At 43.2% G+C, this 21,790-nt stretch overlaps 1 protein-coding gene across 9 annotated transcripts in view; it reads left to right on the forward strand.

Moving 5' to 3' along the window:
• The window catches only part of LOC110528000 (ephrin type-B receptor 2), a 160,718-nt gene extending 139,497 nt beyond the window's left edge, over window positions 1-21,221 (forward strand). For 2 of the 9 annotated variants that reach the window (XM_036983536.1, XM_036983538.1), the window contains exons 6-16: window positions 1,477-1,601; window positions 2,796-2,958; window positions 3,971-4,079; window positions 4,357-4,424; window positions 5,970-6,092; window positions 6,249-6,496; window positions 12,187-12,402; window positions 12,691-12,840; window positions 13,960-14,195; window positions 15,018-15,173; window positions 15,970-21,221. In XM_036983536.1, coding sequence (XP_036839431.1) covers window positions 1,477-1,601; window positions 2,796-2,958; window positions 3,971-4,079; window positions 4,357-4,424; window positions 5,970-6,092; window positions 6,249-6,496; window positions 12,187-12,402; window positions 12,691-12,840; window positions 13,960-14,195; window positions 15,018-15,173; window positions 15,970-16,078 — 1,703 coding nt within the window. In that variant the 3' untranslated portion in view covers window positions 16,079-21,221. The remainder of the gene's footprint in view (window positions 1-1,476; window positions 1,602-2,795; window positions 2,959-3,970; window positions 4,080-4,356; window positions 4,425-5,969; window positions 6,093-6,248; window positions 6,497-12,186; window positions 12,403-12,690; window positions 12,841-13,959; window positions 14,196-15,017; window positions 15,174-15,969) is intronic. The other 7 variants (XM_036983541.1, XM_036983543.1, XM_036983542.1 and 4 more) reach the window with 5 other exon arrangements.
• The last annotated feature ends 569 nt before the right edge of the window (window positions 21,222-21,790 follow it).

Here is a 21,790-nt window from a genome sequence, read left to right on the forward strand (position 1 = left end):
TGTTGGGGTCAGAGGGCATGTGAAGCAAGGCTGACACGTTGGTGAGAACGAATAGGCCATAAAATGCCCTCTCCATCATCATGTCTTACAGCACACTGGTCACTGGGATTTGTTATGGGCTTTACACTACAGTACTGAACATGTGCATTTTAATCCAAACTCCATCTGAAATGCGCTTTTATGGCGTGGTGGATAGCATCAGCAATTAGCAGCATTTTGTTACATGAACTACAACAAAATAAATGAACACTGAGATTTATATATGAGATATTAACTACACGCACTCCCCTAGATTCCGAGATAATGGCGGGTGGGGCAGAGTGAGGGAGGATGGGAGGGTTTTCCAGTCAGTGGATTTTCCATGGAGAGCGCGTGCTGCTGGGGTGGCCTCTGTCTTTATGGCTGGGGCTCTGGGGAGCCACTGTGTTGCTGGCTGAGGGCCGTGTGTGCAGCTGAGGCCCAGGGCCCATAAATCCTGCCCTCCCAGCCCCAGACAGCGCTTTAACCTTCTACATTATCTTCACTGTGATCCACGGCACCCTGCACTAATGTTAATGGCTGTATGAGGGCGCGTGGATCGCATGCCCTTCCCTGACCCTTCAGCCTTACCAAAAAGAAAGTTGGAAGTTTTGTCCTTTGGTTTTGTTAGAATAAAGGCAGCCAACAACCCTACCCACTCAACAGTCCTTTACGGCTCAACTACTGCTGAAAGGATCTGGCTTATTCCTACACAGTGATTACCACATATTATGTGATTAAAATAAATGCTATAATTCTCTATATCTTTCCACCATGACCATGACTCTTGTCCTTGCACTTTCAAACCGTTTACTATTGTGTATTAAGTTGTCATCCACAAGAAATATGCATAAACATAGACTGCAATTACACAAATAGAAGGCTGAAAAAAACAAAATGACGATTGTGTATTGCATACTTGTGGTTATGGTGATTTTCTCTGGTTTTATGTGCCTTGCAAAATGGGCTTGCTCCGCAATTTGTCTTGCTAGGAGGATGCGGCCAGGGGAATGATTGCTAGCCAGCCAGACGGAAAGACACTGCGCTCACACCCTGACAGTGTGGGAAGCACGGATTAATCAGGGAAATAGTACTGAGTCAGTGCTGGAAAGTCCCCTCAGATGATGTGTGTTGTGACCTGTCTACATGCAGTGCATGTCTGGTCACGATGAGACCAACTATCAACCTATCACTATTACTATGGCGTTACATAGTTCAGTGAAGTAGGCATCTGTTTGATATCTGTTTGATGAGATTTTAGGATTCAGATCTATGTTTCTGAACTAATTATATGATTTACATCTATAATTCTGAACTAATTATATGATTCAGATCTATGATTCAGAGCTAATCGTGGTGACCGAATGTTGTGATGCTATATTTTTTTTGTTATGTACTTTCCTTCTTTCCCTCTGTGTCTGTATATCTCTCCCGTTCTATCTGTTACTCTCTCTGCAGCTCCGTCGACAGTGTCCATCATGCACCAGATCAGTCGTACCGTGGACAGCATCACTCTGTCCTGGTCTCAACCAGACCAGCCCAATGGAGTCATTCTGGACTATGAACTGCAGTACTATGAGAAGGTAGGTACCCACTGCACACTACCCATTAACAAACAGTCTGCTCTATCTCAGCTCCATGTACACAGACACACATGGAGATATAATTGAGTCTGCCCATCCTTCAGCTCAGCAGGGCCAAAATAAGGTATCCACTGACTGCAAAACGAGCTCTCATTTTTTTTTATCAAATTGAAATTCAGAACATCTTTGCCTGTTGGTGTACAGTGTGTTCACTGAGGCAGGCAGACATAACTTCTGAATCCCGCGTACAACTTCTGCTTGATCCCTTCCAATTATAATCACGGTCAGTCAATGGGAAAGGAAACCGCTCTCAGCCCTCCAGAGAGATTTGCGGTTGAAACAATGGAGCGTTGACTGCCATAAAAATATTATTCAACAGACAGCATACTTTCTCACAATAAATTTGACAGACAGGAGTCTGTCCGTCAAGGCGGTCGGTCGGTCACAAATACTACCACACGCAAACACATGCTCACACACTTAGATACAAGCAGACCAGAACACACACACACACACACAACGTTCAAAGAGGACTCCTCTGTGACTGCGCACCATGCTGCTCCACTTTTTAGTCTAATTATTTTCTCAGACACTGCTGAGGAGAGCTGTCAAAACAATTGTTCCGGCCCCTGCCGTGGCTTAGAACTCACAACTGTAATCATGCTGCTGAGTGATTGGTCTAAGGCAGCAGCCGGCACAGTTTTAGTCTCCTCTTCCAGACAGACCTGTCAGCTTTGTGGATAGAATGAACCGGTGTGGCAATGAAAGTTGCACTGATTGTCAGAACTCACAGCTCAAACAAACTAATTCTAGCTGACCTGAAACTGCCATCCTTTCTGCCTCCGGCTGTTGCTTTTCATTCTCTGTTCATTCTGCTTGATCAAATAGATACATCAGCATTAGAAACATTTGAGTCTCTTAGTTATTTTGCTCATCAGCCTATTTTTCTAAGGCACTGAATTATTTTTTATTTAACTAGGCAAGTCAGTTAAGAACAAACTCTGTTCAGGGGCAGAATGGCAGATTTGTACCTTGTCAGCTCGGGGGTTTGAACTTGCAACCTTCCGGTTACTAGTCCAACGCTCTAACCACTAGGCTACCCTGCTGCCCCGTGAGATTAATGCATGCGTATGGTAATTGTTCTGTGGATGGCACTGATTTGTCTTCCTCCCTCTTTCTTTCCTACTCTCTCAGGACCAGACAGAGTACAACTCAACCATCATAAAGAGCCAGACCAACACAGTGGTCATCCGCGGTCTCAAACCAGGCGCGATCTATGTGTTCCTGGTTCGCGCCAGGACCGTGGCCGGATTTGGCCGCTACAGCGGCAAGCTCTACTTCCAAACCATGACTGAGGGTGAGGGTGCAGCTAACATTCTCTCAACTCAGATAGAGCATAGAGAGATGCAGAGTTATCACATCCCATGCATGCCCATCAACCCAACCTGGACCATTACACCATAGACCTAATGACCCAACAGACACAAAGATGTTGATGGGGAAATGATTTGAGATGCGTTCTACAAGACAACTCTCCAACAATGAGTACACCCATTGTTTTATTTATGTGGATTTCATTCATTATCTTCTCAGCAGAACTCACAGGGAAGTTATTTTGTGGCATTGAATAAGATAGGTAATGCATGAATGTAGATATTTTTGTAGTTTACTGTACTTGATTAAACGTGGCCTAATGTAAACCATACATCAGATTAAAGTGTCTAATCTGTATAGAAGGACAGTGCTTGATTAGCTTCTCCCCTGGCTCCTAAGCAGCTCATCTGATGTTAGCACAGCGACCTGGGTGTTCTCTAAACATCTCATTACCTGCAGTGCCGAGGGCCATCATTAGCCTGATCTCTCCTTTGCTCTCTTCTCCTCCACGGCAAGCAGCCAGCACGCTGCCAGACAAAAGAGAACCCAGCATTACAGTTTGATGCATACAGTACCACCCTGTGACACAACCCATGACACAGCCCTCTCCAGTCTCCACCCCAGACAGAGCAGTCAGGACCTGAGGTGGTGTTTGTGAGATTATGTGCCTACTGCCATGCTGGATTCCCTGTGTTTGGCAACGCTCTGGAGGGAAGAGAGCTGGGTCTCCCCCAAACACGCTCTCTCAGTTCCAGACGAGCGGGTGGCCATATCGCTGGCATTTGAGCCCGCACAGTGGGCTTTGGAGAGAGGTCAACCAAGATGCCCATTGGTCTCTCCAACCGTCTGTCTATCTGTCTGTCTGTCTGTCTGTCTGTCTGTCTGTCTGTCTGTCTGTCTGTCTGTCTGTGTCACCCACTGTTTGCTCCATATGCATTTGCTCAGATACCGGCCCATATGTTTCAGTGTGTGATGGTGTGTTTGTCTAATCACAGAGGAGTACAACACCAGCATTCAGGAGAAACTGCCTCTTATCATCGGCTCTGCAGCTGCAGGTCTGGTCTTCCTCATCGCAGTGGTTGTCATTGTCATCGTCTGCAACCGGTGAGTCATTCATGCATCAGTCCAGCCAACCAATGCTGCATATCACAAAACAGTCAAACAAGCCAGCCAGATTAGACACATTCGCTTTAGTGTTTTTTGTTTCTCCCCTACTTCGTTATTGTACTTTAATGGGTGCTGTAGCTTGTTAAGGTGGGGTTTATAGTTTATAGGCTGGTTGTGTTTAGTGGTCATTAGCTAGCTGTGGAGCGGGTAGGCCTGGTGCATAGACCACACCCCCTCTCTGGGCCAGCGCTATAGCTCTTTGTCTTTCTCCCAGGAGGCGTGGCTTTGACCGAGCAGACTCAGAGTACACAGACAAGCTGCAGCACTACACCAGCGGCCACAGTGAGTAACCCAGCCCTCGCTCTCACTCTGTGACTGTTTGCACCTCCCCCACACTCTTGCTAACACACACACACACCTGTCTCCATGGCTACCGGCTCACACAGTCGTCTCCATGGCTAACGTTCAACCCTCTGCTGCCTCACACACCTGTCTCCATGGCTACCACCTGGCACTGTAGTGTCCTTGGCTACCTCCCAACCTTGTGCTTCTTCTCACCTCTCCATTGGTAATCTTGTCTCTCGTTTTCTTCAACCGTCTTCATGCTAGGATTTATCCCAACATAGCTTGTGTACAAATGTGTATTGGCTCTATGGTCTCATTTCATAGTCAACTAATTCCATTGTTGTGGAATTAGCATTTAGTCTTCTCATAGCTTGTTAAGTTCATTAACATGCTAATACCACGCACACCTTTTGCCATTGCTGAACAATTCTAAGGAGATTGTGAAGAAATGGCCTTTATTCATTATTTTGTTTTCCATGTTGGCCCAGAGTTCGATGAAACAGAAATGAATCTTCAAGTTGGAGCTCAGGAGCTGCAATTTAAACTAGTTTGGCTCTCTCTGGGAGCTTATGGCTTATCATTTTTCCCTCCGTCAGTCAGCTAAAAAAGAAATGGTCTGATATATTTCCTCCCTGAGCTTATTTCAGTTTTATTTATTTATACATTTTTCTATTTAGCTCTTCTGCTTTCCAGGCTTATCAATATAGACAGCTTTCCCATGTGTAATCAATAAAATCCGATTGCAGTAAATGCTGTATTTACAGAACTTGTTTCTTCCAGGATGTAATTCAGTGGGGATTATTACCAGAGAGGCTGAGGGCATTTCACAGCTAATAATACCGTTCCACTCCCCTGTGTGTGTCTTCATCGCCACACTTATGGTCATAGTTTTCCTGGCTGTCCTCCCCTGTGTCAGGTGGTTTCTGCCATGCTCTGGTGGGTGGTCTTTGGATCGTTCTATAGTTTGGGAAGAGATAGGAGGGTTCTGACTGGGAACTTTCAAGGGGCTCTCCATCTGTTCCTGAACACTTCTTCAGTTCAGTCCGCCATGCAGGTTTCATGACTGTACTAAAAAACCTCAGGCCAGATGTGGAAGTAAGAGCAAGAATAATCAGAACTGAAACCTGGGACACTTAAGTCACTAAACACTTAAGGTCCACCTTAAGCCAATTTACCTGGCATCAGAGCTTAAGAAAGCCAATTTATTTTCTGGAGCAGAGAGAAATACTGGTATAGTGACTGGCTGCCTCTCCTGGGTGTTAATGGTCTGCTATGACACTGTGGCACTTATACATACATTAACCTGCCTTATCACTGCCAATAACTCACTGGGAATACCATGTCATTGCCCATTGATTATTATAGTCCTGATACCCCCAGCCAAACCTACCGTTCCTACCTTGCACTAACACTAACCTCTCTGACTCTCTCATAATAACATACTGCATTACTCACACTCTGAATGTTAAATACAGACACGGTTGCAGAGTTTTTGTGTGTATGTCAGAATACAAAATTATATCGGCTTCTTCTTTTTCCAAGTGACTCCAGGAATGAAGATATATATCGATCCGTTTACATATGAGGACCCCAACGAGGCTGTGAGGGAGTTTGCTAAGGAGATTGACATCTCTTTTGTAAAGATTGAGCAAGTCATTGGCGCAGGTAAAGAGAAAGGCCAGTAATTTTTTACAACTAAATATTTTCAATGTTGTCTGTATTCCAATGAATTAGGGACTACATTTTGGCTCATAATGTGAATGTTTGTAACCTCTGTCAGACATCTCCTGTCATTAACTGTCTCTCTGTTATGTCTTGTAGGAGAGTTTGGGGAGGTGTGCAGTGGGAACCTGAGGCTCCCAGGCAAGAGGGAGATGTTTGTGGCCATCAAGACGCTGAAGTCGGGCTACACAGAGAAGCAGAGACGGGACTTCCTGTCTGAAGCGTCCATCATGGGTCAGTTTGACCACCCGAATGTGATCCACCTGGAGGGTGTGGTCACCAAGAGCGCCCCCGTCATGATCATCACTGAGTTCATGGAGAACGGATCACTGGACTCCTTCCTCAGAGTGAGTTACACACTGTTTGTCTTTGTCCCACTGAGTCAAATATTAACACTAATGGCTATGCAGATAGACAGGTAGACAAAGACATGCAGACACACGGATGCATGCGCACGCATACACACACACACACACACACACACACACACACACACACACACACACACACACACACACACACACACACACACACACACACAGAGACACACACAGACACACACAGACACACACACACACTCTGGGAAATGACTGCTAAATACACATCCTAATGCTAACCCATCTAGTTTCAAGTGAACATTAACATGCAGAACATTTATCATGTGGAACTCCTCTTTACTTAGCATAGTGTCCATCAGTGAGCCTTGGAGCGTGTCCTTAGAGTGAGCATTTTCTACCCAATCAAGCTGCAGTATTAATGTTCTCTGAGTGTCTGTCTGGTCCAATTATTGATTTATATTACACTGCCTCTAGCGCTGGCTGTTATACAGTATTTCCCCTTGATCCCCATGTTTGACTACAGTAAAATGGAGTCTAAGTACAGTAGCTCTCCAGCTGCTGGTGAGTGAGGCTAGCATTTCAGTGAAGTTAGTCATGCTCTCATTTTGTATTTATCATACTAACCCACATTCAGTCCTCCTGTTTGAGTCACAGAAAAGGAAAAGGATCTTAAACTTATAGGGCTTTCTACGTATGTCACAAAATGCCTCTGTTAACATGTTATTCAGCATCTTAACATTTAGTTAAACATCTTTTATGAAATACAGAACTCATAGAAGGCATATCTCAGAAAATACGTTCCAGATAGCTAACCTCACCTTGGGAGGGTTTCAAGTTATTAGCGAGAGTTAAGAAGAAAACATGTCAGCTCTCAAAGAATGAAGTTGGCTTGTAGATGAGAGGCTGCTGTCAGCTGTCAGCCAGTCCTGTGGCTTCTGTCTGTAGCATGTCAGCTGAATGGAAGCATGTTTTTCCTGATGTGACTGGGTGCCCAAAAGCTTTCATCTCTTATTGGACTCATCGGAGGTTTTAAGTAAGGAGTAAAAAACTGAGTGGAAAAGAGCTAGTGATTTATGGAAATCTTCACAAATATAAAGGATTTTTTCCCCCCATTAGTTTTACTTCACTTTAAATCAATTGTGAGTGAAAACAGCATAATTATAAAATATAGAAAAACATATCTATTTAACAAGAGCCAACTATTTCTACTGTTTGATATAAATCACTATGTTGATGTTTAGATATGTCTGATGTTGCTGCTAGCCAGTCTATGTGGATAACGTCCCCCTCCACCACCTCTGTTATAGCCCTAGGTTCATCACTCCTCATCACGTTGTCATTGTTTACCTCTCAAAATGATCATAATGAGTAAGGCTTTCGTGACTCAGGGCAAGAGAGCAAACTGACGAGTATCAACTCTGAGCTATTAGAGAATATAATAAACTCGAGATGTAAACTCTTCCTCTGTGGATCAAAATACACATCAAAATCCTCCATTAAAAAGGAGGCAGCCATCCTCCTGTCAGCAGACTGCTGCTCTGTCTACTGCTGGAGGTGCAAAACACAAACTTTATTAGCATTCTGCTTCAGACCTCCGAGACACTGTATGCCAACTCACTCTTGAATTTGACAGGGTTGTGTGTCTGTCTCTGTGTGGTAAGCATATTTGACAGCACATTTTATTTCAAACAACAGAGCATCACTGTGGCTCCTCACTGTATGACAACGTCTGCTGACAGCGTCAGTGCTTTAGAGCGTGGCGCTCTGTGAAGGAGGGCCGGGTAGCAGGGGGTCAGTTAAGACGATCACCTTAGGTAGGAGCTGCCAGCTGAAGGATCAGCTCCCCTACAGCTCCTGGTGCAGCTTACGCTGCTGTGATGCATCTCCAAGGTGGAGTTAAAGCGAGAAAATGAGAGTAGATCAATCACATCTAATAGATGGATGGAGACAACAAGCAGAGAAAGTAGGAAAAGTTGAGGGCCAGGAAAAAATGGTAGGGGTAAGTGGGGTAAGTTGATCCACTTTCTAGGAAACCATACACAAAATTAATCATTTGTCCAAATATTTAGGAATAGGTCATTATTTCATGTGAAGGACAAAATCACACGGAAAATGTGGTAAGCAAGTTAGGTCCAAAAAATTTATTTTTTTATTAATTTATTGTGCTAGATGTTTCATGATGCTTGTATCTAAACCAAAGTAGATACTTTTAAGATGTTTTATTTGTACTATTTTCTACATTGTAGAATAATAGTGAAGACATCACAACTATGAAATAACACCGGTCTCCCTCGTGCCCTGCATTCTGTCGTACAGACAAGGCCTGCTTTCCCTTACGTAAGGAATTAGGCACTTTCCCAGGTTTACTACAGTATGTATTGTAGACTGCACAGTAGCCTAATAAACTAATACGCAGAAATGATTAAAAAAATACTCTTTCAAAATGCAGATGATGATTTAGTTATGGATCCATAACGAATTACTATGGGAATAAATATCACTGATTTACGGTATTGGTGCAAAGTTGTCTAATGAAGGCAAACAATTTAGAATCCTCAAATCCTGTAGTCTACTCCCGACCGTCACGTTGTATATCGCCATGTTTTCCAATCCATCCTAATGGAGGGTTTTGTTTTTTGTTTTTCTCTGAATAGAAACATCATAATATTAGTCAAATGAATTAAGCCAGATTTCTAAAAATCAATCCCATATACTATGTTATTACAGAAAAAGGTTTTCAATTCTCTGGTAATGCCAATACAGAAGACGATCAAATGCTTTTCAAAGAAGCCCTCTGGTGGTCCAACTAGCAATAACTTGCAGTAACAGAAGAAATGGCTGAGAATGAAATGACGTGCCACAGAATGCTGCAGCAGCACGCAAGGTGTGCCTCAGTATGACGCAACTTTTAAAGGAGGAACCACTGTACATCAGTTGGGGCCTCTATAAGATTCAATATGAGGTCCTTAACCTTGCATGAAAGTGCATCTTTGTAGCTGTGTGGGCTAATATAGTCCAAATGTTTGCCTTGGGGTAAGTTGAGCAAATGGTCTTGCCAATGGCAAGTTGAACAACTTTAAGTGCTTTCTTTCCAGATGTAATGGAAGGCATTATCGCTGGGTTAAGAGGTAACAACAGAGTCCGGTCTTTGTAAAAAGTGTTTCAAAAAGTACATAATGCTTGTTATGTGTTAAAGCCTGTGTTAAAATATGCTTCAAAGTATTAAAATACTGATTGTGATTGTGTTGAATTGTGTTTGGTTTTAAAAACGTAGTAGTCATATTTAATTCAGTACATATATTTGGCGGCTTATCTAGGCCCGCAGGACAGGGTATTTTACCTCATACCCGGGATAAGTTGTGCCAAGGGACACATTTCTTTGGACAAGCTATGTTTTCCAAACTGTAATGTTTACATTAATTAATTCAGATTCATGGATATACAACATCCTGAAATACAATGCATTTGGAAAGTACTCAGACTCCTTGGCTTTTTCCACATTTTGTTACGTTACAGACTTATTCTAAAATTGATTAAATAAAAATCCTCATCAATCTAAACAAAATACCCCATAATGACAAGGTGAAAACAGGTTCCTTTCAAATGTTTGCAAATGTATTACAAATAAAAACATAAATACCTTATTTACATAAGTATTCAGACCCTTTTCTCTGTGACTCGAAATTGAGCTCAGGTGCATCCTGTTTCCACTGATCATCCTTGAGATGTTTATACAACTTGATTGGAGTCCATCTGTTGTAAATTAAATTGCTTGGACATGATTTGGAAAGGCACACACCTGTCTTTAAAAGGTCCCACTGTTGACAGTGCATGACAGAGCAAAAGGAAGGAATTGTCGGTAGAGCTCCGACACAGGATTGTGTCGAGGCACAGATCTGAGGAAGGGTACCAAAATTGTTTGCAGCATTGAAGATCCCCAAGAACACAGTGGTCTCCGTTATTCTTAAATGGAAGAAGTTTGGAACCACCAAAACACTTCATAGAGCTGGCTGGCTGCCCGGCCAAACTGAGCAATCTGGGGAGAAGGACCTTGGTCAGGGAGGTGACCAAGAACCCGATGGTCACTCTGACAGAGCTCCAGAGTTCCTCTGCGGAGAAGGGAGAACCTTCCATATGGACAACCATCTCTGCAGTACTCCACCAATTAGGCCTTTATAGTAGAGCGGCTAGACGGAATCCACTCCTCAGTAAAAGGCACATGACAGCCCGCTTAGAATTTGCCAAAATGCACCTGAAGGACTCTCAGACCATGAGAAACAATATTCTCTGGTCTGATGAAACCAAGATTGAGATCTTTGGCTTGAATGCCAAGTATCACGTGTGGAGGAAACCTGGCACCATCCCTACAGTGAAGCATGGTGGTTGCAGCGTCATGCTGTGAGGATTTTTTTCAGCGGCAGGGACTGGGAGACTAGTCAGAATCAAGGGAAAGATGAATGATGCAAATACAGAGAGATCCTTGATGAAAACCTTCTCCAGAGCGCTCAGGACCTCAGACTGGGTCGAAGGTTCATCTTCCAACAAGACAATGACCCTAAGCACACAGCCAATGCAGTAGTGGCTTCAGAATGTCCTTGAGTTGTCCAGCCAGAGCCCGGACTGGAACCCGACCTGAAAATAGCTGTGCAGCGACTCTCCCCATCCAACCTGACATATCTTGAGAGGATCTGCAGAGAATAATGGGAGAAACTCCCCAAATACAGGTGTGCCATGCGTGTAGCGTCATACCTAAGAAAACTCAAGGCTGTACTCGCTGCCAAAGGTGCTCCAACAGTCCAGGGTAAAGGGTCTGAATAATTATGTAAATATGGCATTTCATAGTTTTTTTTTTATACATTTGCTAACATTTCTAAAAGCCTGTTTTTGCTTTGTCATTATAAGGTATTGTGTGTAGATTGATGAGGGGGAAAAAATATAAAAAAAATATTCTGACTGGAATTGGGATAGAATCATTAATGGCACAGAGCATGTATTAGCCTAAGATCAAAAATAAATAAATTATACCTCTATCTGCTAATCAGATCCAAATGACTTTGGTTGAAGAATCTTCCCAATTAAAGTACAGTATGCAAACACAGTGCAGGGATGCAGAGATCAGGAGGAGCTGTGTGGTTGGGAGGCATTTCAGCCTCATGCATAATGCATAACACTTAATTGCTGTGGTACATGAGGAGCTGGTGGACGTGAGGAGAAATTCCTGCTCTGCTAATGAGCAGAAAAGTGTTTGGAAGAGACACAGAGACACAGGCTAGAGGATCTGGCTAACCATAGGCCGGGAACATGCCCAGATGAATACACAGCCAGACCTAGTCCGTCTGTGATCCATCTGTGTCCCCACCCCATCCCTGGGCCATGATACTGGGCCTGTCTGTCAACGCTCATGCTCTCTCATCTCTCGTCATGATCCTCACTGATATTCCCTAGTTGATCTCTGGTCCTCGTAGTGGGTGGTGAAGGTGCAGGTGTGCACAGTTGGAGGCACAGCTGCAGGCCAGATCCAGACACTCCCCTATGGGGTAATGCCTTGGCCAATCCAGGAAGGAGAACAGCTGCAGCCAACCAGACCAAGCTTAGCCCAGCCCAGGTCATCCTATAGCCACATCTATTCAACCATAGCCCACAGAGGCCCCTGGGGATGTATCATATTGTAATATAATGTCATTATTTTTTTTTTGCAGCAAAACGACGGTCAGTTCACGGTGATCCAGCTGGTGGGCATGCTGCGTGGCATCGCCTCTGGCATGAAGTACCTGGCCGACATGAACTACGTCCACCGCGACCTAGCCGCACGCAACATCCTGGTCAACAGCAACTTGGTCTGCAAAGTGTCTGACTTCGGCCTGTCCCGTTTTCTGGAGGACGACACGTCAGACCCCACCTACACCAGCGCCCTGGTGTGTACCATGACCTTACTGCAAACACCACACACATACACGTGTGTGCATCCACACTTGCACACACACATAGGCAACGCACGCACATGCCCTCTCCTCCCCTTTTATGGGTTTCCATATCACACACATCCAGTCCCAGGAGTTTAGCTATATCCATCTCCCAGTTGGGATTAGAGAGTATTGTTACTGTGAATAATCTCTCTCTGTAGAGCCAGGACACTGTGACGATCAGGTTTCCGTCTCAGTTCCCTCTATAAGATTGCTCCCTCATTGTGTTGTGTTTCTCAGGGAGGGAAGATCCCTATCCGATGGACAGCCCCTGAAGCCATCCAATACAGGAAGTTCACATCCGCCAGTGATGTCTGGAGCTATGGCATCGTCATGTGGGAAGTCATGTCCTATGGAGAGAGACCTTACTGGGACATGACCAATCAAGACGTATGTATAGTCCTTTATGTATAATTTGTATAATTCGTCAAGCAGAAATACTAGAAATAAACAGCCTGGCATCAAATATTCCCATTTTATTCAAACAAAGGATGATTATATACAGACGATTGTTCTTGAATGTTATTACCTCTCTGTGAACCCCCATAGAGATCCATTTTGTCATGGTGGTTTTCTTCCCCTGGCTTAACAGCAACTTTCTAACCTGGGTTTAATATGAAAGCCCCCCAGTTACCACAGAGCGATAATAAGATGATTTGGAATGCAAGGCAACGCTCCGCAGACTATTCCTGCTCTTGACTGGAGCCTCTGTTTCCAGGCTCCCTCTGGGTGGTGGAGAAGAGAGCAAATTATGGGGAGAGAGATAATGAAAATAGTTTCAAATTGAAAGTGTGAACGCTAATGCCCTAAGAGGGACTGAGGAGCTCGACGGTTATCTTATTAGCGGCTTCAGATAGTGTTTCTACTCCATCAGCATCTTGGTTGGGAGGGAGGCCTCTGAATGAGATTAATCTGGGTCTGAATGAAGCTCCATAATGTCAGTGATAATGAGCAGAGGATCGTGGGTCCTCATCAGAACCCCCCTCTGAGCTGGTCGTTCCCCAATCTTAGCCAGGCATCAACTCCCTGATCTCTCGCCCACCACCAACATCACCACAGCCACTCTTAGTCTCAAAATATACCTTTTTGGTATGACAATGACCATAGAGTTAGTAAAACAGAACAAATGGATCTGGGACCAGGCTCTCAGTTAGATATTTGTATGGCAGGAACATTACTGTACATAATTTCTAAAGGCTCTTGATGCCAGACTGACTGAGAATAAGTCACTGCTGCCACAGACTGCACGGATGTGAGGAGCCATTGGTATTAGACTGATACTTTAGTGTGACACTTAACTGGTACAGTAAGTATGCAGCCAAGACAAAACAATGTCTAAATTGTAATGGTGGTCATTTCCTACTTAGTGTTAATGCAATAATGTGTGCAGGATTAGGTATGTGTGTGGGCATGTGTGCTGCAGTTTTGACTTGTATAACACTGAGAATTGTGAGAGGATGCTCTACTATGGGATTGTCGTCTCTCTCCTCCTCCTCCTCCTCCTCGTAGAGCCTCATAGCAACCCTTAGAGATCTGTATCTCCCCCTGCAGGTGATCAATGCCATAGAGCAGGACTACCGGCTGCCCCCTCCCATGGACTGCCCTAGTGCCCTGCACCAGCTCATGCTGGACTGCTGGCAGAAGGACCGTAACAACCGGCCGAAGTTCAGCCAGATTGTCAACAACCTGGACAAGATGATCCGCAACCCCAACAGTCTGAAGGCCATGACCCCTCTGTCATCAGGGTGAGTGGAACACTTAGCACGCTCTCCTTAGATCTCCATCAGTTTATCTGTGGGTTTATCTGTCTGTCTGTCAATTAGTGTGTTTGAGTGAAAGTGTTCCTCTGTCTCTCCTGGCCAGTCATCACAATATCCAGGATTGGGCTCAAATACTACTTTCATATTTCCAGGAGGATGTAGTGCAATTGACTTCAAAGATGGAAAAACAATTACATTTTTGGTTACACTTTTGATATTCATGGTACAATTTATTTCAACCAATTACTGTCTCCTGTTTCTTTTGGCGCCGAGTGGTTATGTAAATAAAATCCGTTGGTTTCATAGATCAAGTCATTTCCATGAATTTTCAAGTACATTTTCCCTGGGGGTCAGATTCCTATGGATGCTACAATATACTGAAATCCATATAGCCTATGCTATATTTTCATTTTTGATGGTGTGTAGAATAGAGACTTAGATTTTCCACTGAAACTGTGTGGATACTCCCACTGGGCACACACTGGTTGAATCAATGTACTTTCCACACCATTTCAATGAAATTGCACCAACGTGGAATAAACGTTAAATTGACTTCTGTGCCCAGAGGGCTGGCTCTTCTAAGCCTGTCACTCCATTTGGAAAGAACATTTTATAAGAAATCAACTCTGAAAATGGCTTCCAGTAGATGACGCCAAGGCTACTTTGTTTTGTCCTTAAAACTAATCTAGTGTAGGCTCTCCACTCTTGTGTCTGTTCCAAACGTACTGATTGCCATCATAGAGGTGAGAGAGTTATGACAGTGTCTCTAGTGCTGTGTTTGACTCTTAGTATATGTATCTTCCCCAGTGTCCATCTTCCTCTCTTGGACCGCAGTGTTCCAGACTTCTCCAGCTTCAGCACGGTGGACGAGTGGCTGGATGCCATCAAGATGGGCCAGTACAAAGACAACTTTGCCAACGCTGACTTCACCAGCTTTGATGTGGTTTCCCAGATGACTATGGAGTAAGTGCCGATCCCAGACCTGTGTTTCTAATAAGGATGATAAGGATGAGGTTGAAGCGAGGCAGGTGGGCTGTTCCTGGACAGTCTCATACCTTAAAGTCTGGGTGACTGCCAGGCTCAGCCCCTGGCTCATCATAAATCTGTCTCTCACTGTATGTCATTAAGAGATAATAACGGTGCAGTACAACTGCTCTGAGCTAGAACAGAGTACAGACTCTGGCCATGTGGCTGCCAGGTTTCTTATACAACAGTTAAATTACATAATAGATATAGGAGAATGAACAGGCATAGTGATGTTTAGGAATACATTCCTGCCTCAGTAGACTTAATAAAGACATAGACAACATCTATTAGCAGATAGAGACTATTCAAGGTCTGTTTAGTAAATAAGGTACACATTACTCTGCTTATTGTCTCCTATCTATATCTCTTAATATCCTCCTAAAGTCACATTGGAAATCTGAGCCACGTAAGTCTGTTTTTTTAAATGTCCAACCACATCTCTGGTTACAATACTTAAACCAATAAGACACATCAGTCCATAGGGTTAAGGTTAGGAAACAAAGGTGTTCCGTTGTTTCCTGAATTGAAGAAGTTGTTCAACCAACAGAGTTAGTACTGAAAGCGGTCATGCCTGGACAGAATTCGGAATTTGGCAGACTGGGGCCCAGAATTTAACCTTGATCTAACTTGTTGAGTTTACCTTGGCTTATGCCATGTGACTTGTTCCATAAAACCTGTTGTGTCTTCTGTGATGGCTTTCTCCTGACTCCTGTGGTTGTGTCTCCTGCCACAGTGACATCCTGAGTGTGGGTGTAACGTTAGCAGGCCACCAGAAGAAGATCCTGAACAGTGTGCAGATGATGCGTGCCTCCATGAACCAGATCCAGTCTGTGGAAGTTTGACCATCCAGAGTGGAGCGGAGGAGAGCAGAGCAGAGGAGAGGGGATTGGGATGCAGGACCCTGGGTGCACGGATGGAGTGGATATGTTTTTGCTTGGCCGTGAACCTGGGTTTCCTACAAGACTACCGTCCATCCCTGGTCCCCCCTTCCAATCCCTCTCCTGTCCTCCTCTATGCCCTCATCCAAAGTCCCCGCAACCTTCGGGATCAGCTTTGGAAGGTTGTGGCCAACATGTCTAAATGACCAGACGTCAATCAACGTGGCTCACAACCGTCCATCTTGGAACCAGAATCATGAGAGGTTACTGACCAGAGACACATTTCTACTACCATCTTCCACCCATGTTTTTTATTTTATTTACGTTGAACTTTTACGTTTGTTTTAAGAATTTTGTAAAGAATTTTGTAAAGAAAAAAGTTAAGAACTCTAGGAGTCGATAGATGGTATACAATTGTAAGCTAGGTGAAATGACTAGAAAGGCTACCCTTTAAAAAGGGCCACAGACAAGAAGACAATGAAAACTGTGTGATTTAAGACCAACACTCTCAAAATTAATCGGATATATTCTTTGTAAACTAGGTGAACTGACTTCAGAAACAGAAATGCAACATAAATATTTGCTGCCTCCCTGAAGGCAAACAGCAGAAGAGACTGAGGAACTTGATCTATTCCCCTGACTTTGATTTGGGACATAATATAAGTGTGAGCACCATGAAATGGACCTGGCAGAAACTACTGACATGAACAAATTAAAGACATTCAGTTATCTACCAATTCAAAAGTAAAGAAATGTAAACAAAAATACATTTTCTCATATCAAGTAATTTCCTTTTCTGTGTGAAAATTGTGATGAAGATTCTCTCTCACCATGCTTCCTCTCACCATGGGAAAATTTATATTTTTTCAATATTAACATAACCTGCCAAATGGAACATCGTCCCTGTGTACCTCAGATGATGTCATGACGATGTCATGATGACGTCAAGATCCTGTACACATCAGATGCACATGACATTGGGACTGTGATGTGATCACTATGAGCCGGACATAGTTACTAATACCTGGAAGTGATGGATTTACATTTTTCTTAGGGTGACTATAGGGAGGTTTTTATCTGTTGTTATTATTATTTGATTTTTTTGCCAAAATGTTAGTTGTGGACTTTGAAGAATCAGTGTAATAAGCAGCAAACATACAGTACTTCCTCCATGGATGTATAGTGTTTACGTAGAAGGAGTGCAAGGAGTGCACATATGTTTTGGTCCTCACATTGTCTTGAGGTTTCCCTGTGTTTTCAGCTTCACCGTGTGTTTGGTTGTGTGTGTCTGCGTGCGTGCCTGGTGCATGGGTGTATATGTGTGTTTGTGTCTGCGTGCGTGTTGCTAAATGTGCTCGGTGGTACAAAGCAACGGCTCCCAAAGCTGAGGGGGTAGTGTTTGATAGCATGCTGAGTTAATGATTGATTTCACAGAGCTTTGATTTGTTACACTTTACAAAATATACATTATATTTAGCTTTTTTCTTCCAAATTGTTTTCCTTTTGAAATCATTTTATATTGAAGTGTTCGGGTTTTAACACCCTAACATTGGTACGGTCACGGGCAAATCTTTTCACAACAGGGCAGTAACATTAGCATGGGATAGTGGATTATTTTACGCATATTTGTATTATTATTATTGTACATCGTGGATGATTGACAGCTTTTCCAAGTAGTCTCTTGGCAGGGTATGTGAACGCAGATCATACTGGACAATGGATGACTATCTGGATCTTCCATGCTCTTTTGGAATTTTAGGAAATCATTATTATGTTGGTGCTCACAAATTGTAGATAACTGGAGTCCTTGAGACATCTACTTTAATTTTATAGATACGTATTGCATTTACTGTATGGCTTCTGTGGAAAAACTGCCTGGTGAATGGAGAGCTGTCTATCATTGGCTTTGTTGTTGTGGCCGATGTGTTGTTTGAGGGGTTAGGGAGCCTGATGGGTCTGTGCTAGTTAAAATCCATGGATTCCCCAGAGATGGTAAAACACGGAGTTTACATCACTACTGCAGAGCTCCTAATGGGCAGATCCACTGAGACAGGCTCAGTACTCAATACAGACTGAGGAGCCAGACATGGAGCTCCAGCTGGTCAAACATGTCCATTCCTAGTGGGAGTCCACTGCCTGATCACAGCCCCACTGGCCAGACAGTGGTTCCCTCCATCTCTCCTCAGAGCTAAACACATGCCTCAGATCTACCACTCTTCTCCTCCCACTGTTCTCTGTGCTCTTGCTTTTTCAGATCCATTGCTTTGTGACTCTGCATGTTGTCATGTTGACAGACCAGACTGAATTTATGTAGATAACACACAACCTGTGGGCCCCGTACTGGTTTCACAGCAGGTGGCTATGTAAGCAGAGGTTCTTCCACAAAAGGTCATTCTTCCATATACATCATCAGGTGTCCGCTGTCCGTTTTAAGGCACTTTGCTGTCTGAGCAGAACAGGAGAGGTGGCCTATGTAGGCCTTAGCATTAGACCCCTAAACACAGAATGCGTGAAATCCTGCCTTTGCTCTCGTCTGTCAGTTAGTCCCCATTTCATTCCACCCACTAACCCACATAGCCGTCCAGAGTCTTAATAAACGTGGGCAGGAGCATTGAGGTTTTGATCCAGCTTCTGTAATATCATCCTCCCTTTAGTTTTCCGTCAACATTTCTGTGCGTCACCATGCATATTCCAGTGCAGACTCCATGACAGATGAAACAGCAGGAAGTGCATCACTCTATTAGTCACTGCCCAGATTAAAAAGGGCAGCGATTCTGTGACCCAACTGTCACTGATGCGACCGTGCAGTTTCCTTTCAAAAAGAGCTCACAAAGTACTTTCTTCCTTTCCATTGCACAACACTTTAATATTTAAGGGCACCTCAGTGATATTCAGTTAAGCCCAGGCAGCCTGAGTCAGTCTTCCCAAGATATAGACAGATATCCCACTGTCAGAACAAGCAGTGGCAATATATGTTCAAGAAAGCAGGCCCTGCAGCACAGCACTAGTATTTGTGCTGAAGACGGGGATAGTCATAGGAAGGTGATTTAAGGTGATTATCAAGTGATTAAAAGAGCGGTGTGTAAACAAAGTGTGCTTCCACATGTGACGTTCAATCAAAATACATTACTAGGACATGTTGTTAGGATGAGATGAACTAAAACATTCAGCAATGGTGGACTCGTATTTAGAGTGATAGGAACATAAATATAGGTAGTAATAAAGTGGTTTTCTTTTATTGCATCGCTCTTGGAAGCGTAGGTTTGGTGTGTTACTTCTGTTCAGAGAAGCTAGATTCATAAGGAGTTGAGTCAACACATGTTTATTGGTTGCACAGTGTGGGGCCATGGTGACTGCCGAAAGCGCTGTGTAATGTATTTATTTATTCTGCCTCGGAACCTAATGGCACAAAGAATCCCTGTTTATATACCGATAGTTCATCCAGAGCTATCCTTTGCTATTGGCCACAGAAAAAGCTGTCATCCCTCTTTCTTTTATTTTTAAGACATTGATAGCCTCCTTTTAAGAACAGTACAGCTCAATGGTACTGGTTTCATAGCCCCGCCCTTCTGATAAAACCCCTTGGCACAGTCGCCCTATTGGCCTGTTGTAATGGACCTATTGTAAGTGATTGATCAATCTGGTGCAATTATGATGGGTTTAGTTCAGAGAAGATTATTTCCACATTGTAACGTTTTTTAGACTTTGCTGTGTGAATCCATGATGGTCATTATCTCACTGGATAGTTCTCTCTGGTGTACAATGCAAGTGTTTAAAGCACCACCCTAAGTACTGTAAATGGGTTACTTTATACATAGATTGCATCAAGGCCATTTTTGCATTGGTGAGATTTTGCAGCTCGTTGAAGACGAGTATAAGCTAAAATAGAATAAAAACCACACATTGCTTTTTGTTGAATGATAGTGTATTTTTTTCTCCCCCAAGACCACTGAAATAACAGACATTTTAAAGACAGTAAATGTACACTTCTTCAAAGCACTTATCGGTGTTTCTATGTTTACATTTTTCACGAGGAAGAAAATGTCTCAAACGTCTGCTCCGTTAATAAAAAAAATAAAAAAATACTAAATATAACATTTGGCTACCATCGTTGCATATTATTTAACAGTGCAGGGCATATACTTTGTTCTCTCCTTTTTCAATGTCCAGGCTCATGAGACAGATGGAGGAATGATGTCTAAAGTGCATAAAAATGATATAATAGCATTGAGACCAGAATACATCTGTTTGTTACAGTAAGGGTCTTTGTTTGGAATCTCAGATAACTTGCTAGTATCACAGAACTCTGTCCTCTGCTGTTTTGTACATCTAAAACTCTCGTCTTTGTTTCAATGGCTTGTATCTGCAGATACTGTTGATGTTTTACTGTCAATGTCATGATAAGTAATACATAACAATCCCCCCTCTTTTATTTATGAATCAAAACAAAACCAATGTATCTGAGATGTTGATTCAATGCACTGTGGACGCAAAGAACAATTTCCATTCGGTGTTCCAATTTTTTAAGGACGGACGGAAACCGTTATGTCTCAGTGTTAGAATGACATGACAGTGTGCATAAACACAAGCTGTGCCTGCTCATACTCGTTGGTCTGTGTTTGTGCACCATCCAAATATGTCTCGAGCAGCAGTCTGCCTGCCTGTCTTTGTGGCAGTCAGTTCAGAGTGTGTAGAAAATGGCTCCTGTGGATATCTCTTATATGTAAAGCGTTAGAGCTCCCTCTGCTGACACAGTGGCTAATAGCAGTCTAGTTGTGACAAATGTCCTTATGTTCCTTGCGTTGTCTTATCCCCCCACTTCCCCCTTCCACCCCTATCTCCCCACCTCTCTGGCTGTTGGTGAAGACAGGCTGGGGATGGCCCTGTCTCCCCTGGCCTGTTGTAGCCCTTGTAGACCAGTGCCGGCCCTGACCACTGTGACTGATGTGGGAGGTCCTGTATTTCTGTATAAATGTACATTGACTGTAATCCTGTGAATGATGTAACAATTTCATTATTTGTAATATTGTTATTGGTTTTATTTTCTAAAATGGAAAGCCCAACTCAACTCTCCTCAATAAAAAATGAGATCTGTTATACCACTCTATTATGGTATTCATGGTGTTCTTACTGTCCTCCTCTATAACCCTGTGATATCATTTCAGCTACAGAGGACATTACTTCATAATAGTTATGTCATTTTTATACTGTATGAGGAGGGGGTTAGTTATATTTTTAACTACATTGACCTGAATGTGTAAGAATTGTAAAATTCCAACCTGAATTGGACTGAATTTATCAGTGTGCACAATTGCTCGAAACTCATTTTATGGTTCAGTTACGGGAAATGCAGTTGCGGAAGACTCAATTTTAAAATTCAGTCAGAGGGAACAGATTTGGTAAAGTACAGCATCTTTTTTGTAACCATGTCTTTTCTATATGAAACTTTTAACATACAACTGCCAGACAGTGTTTTTCTTTGCTAATGTTTTGACCTAACATTTTTGGGCCACCTCATGCATCACTAATCTACTTGGTGTCCAAAACCCCTCACTCACACAGCCTCCATTTAAAAAAAATGTTTCCATGTCTTTATTCATTTGGACAAAGTACTGTACAGTTTCCCCCCAAGCTGAGGTTCCTGAATGGAGGTCAGACTCTCTTCACCTTCCTCTC

The sequence above is a fragment of the Oncorhynchus mykiss genome, chromosome 7, assembly GCF_013265735.2.
Source record: "Oncorhynchus mykiss isolate Arlee chromosome 7, USDA_OmykA_1.1, whole genome shotgun sequence".
In the NCBI taxonomy this organism is placed as follows: Eukaryota; Metazoa; Chordata; class Actinopteri; order Salmoniformes; family Salmonidae; genus Oncorhynchus; species Oncorhynchus mykiss.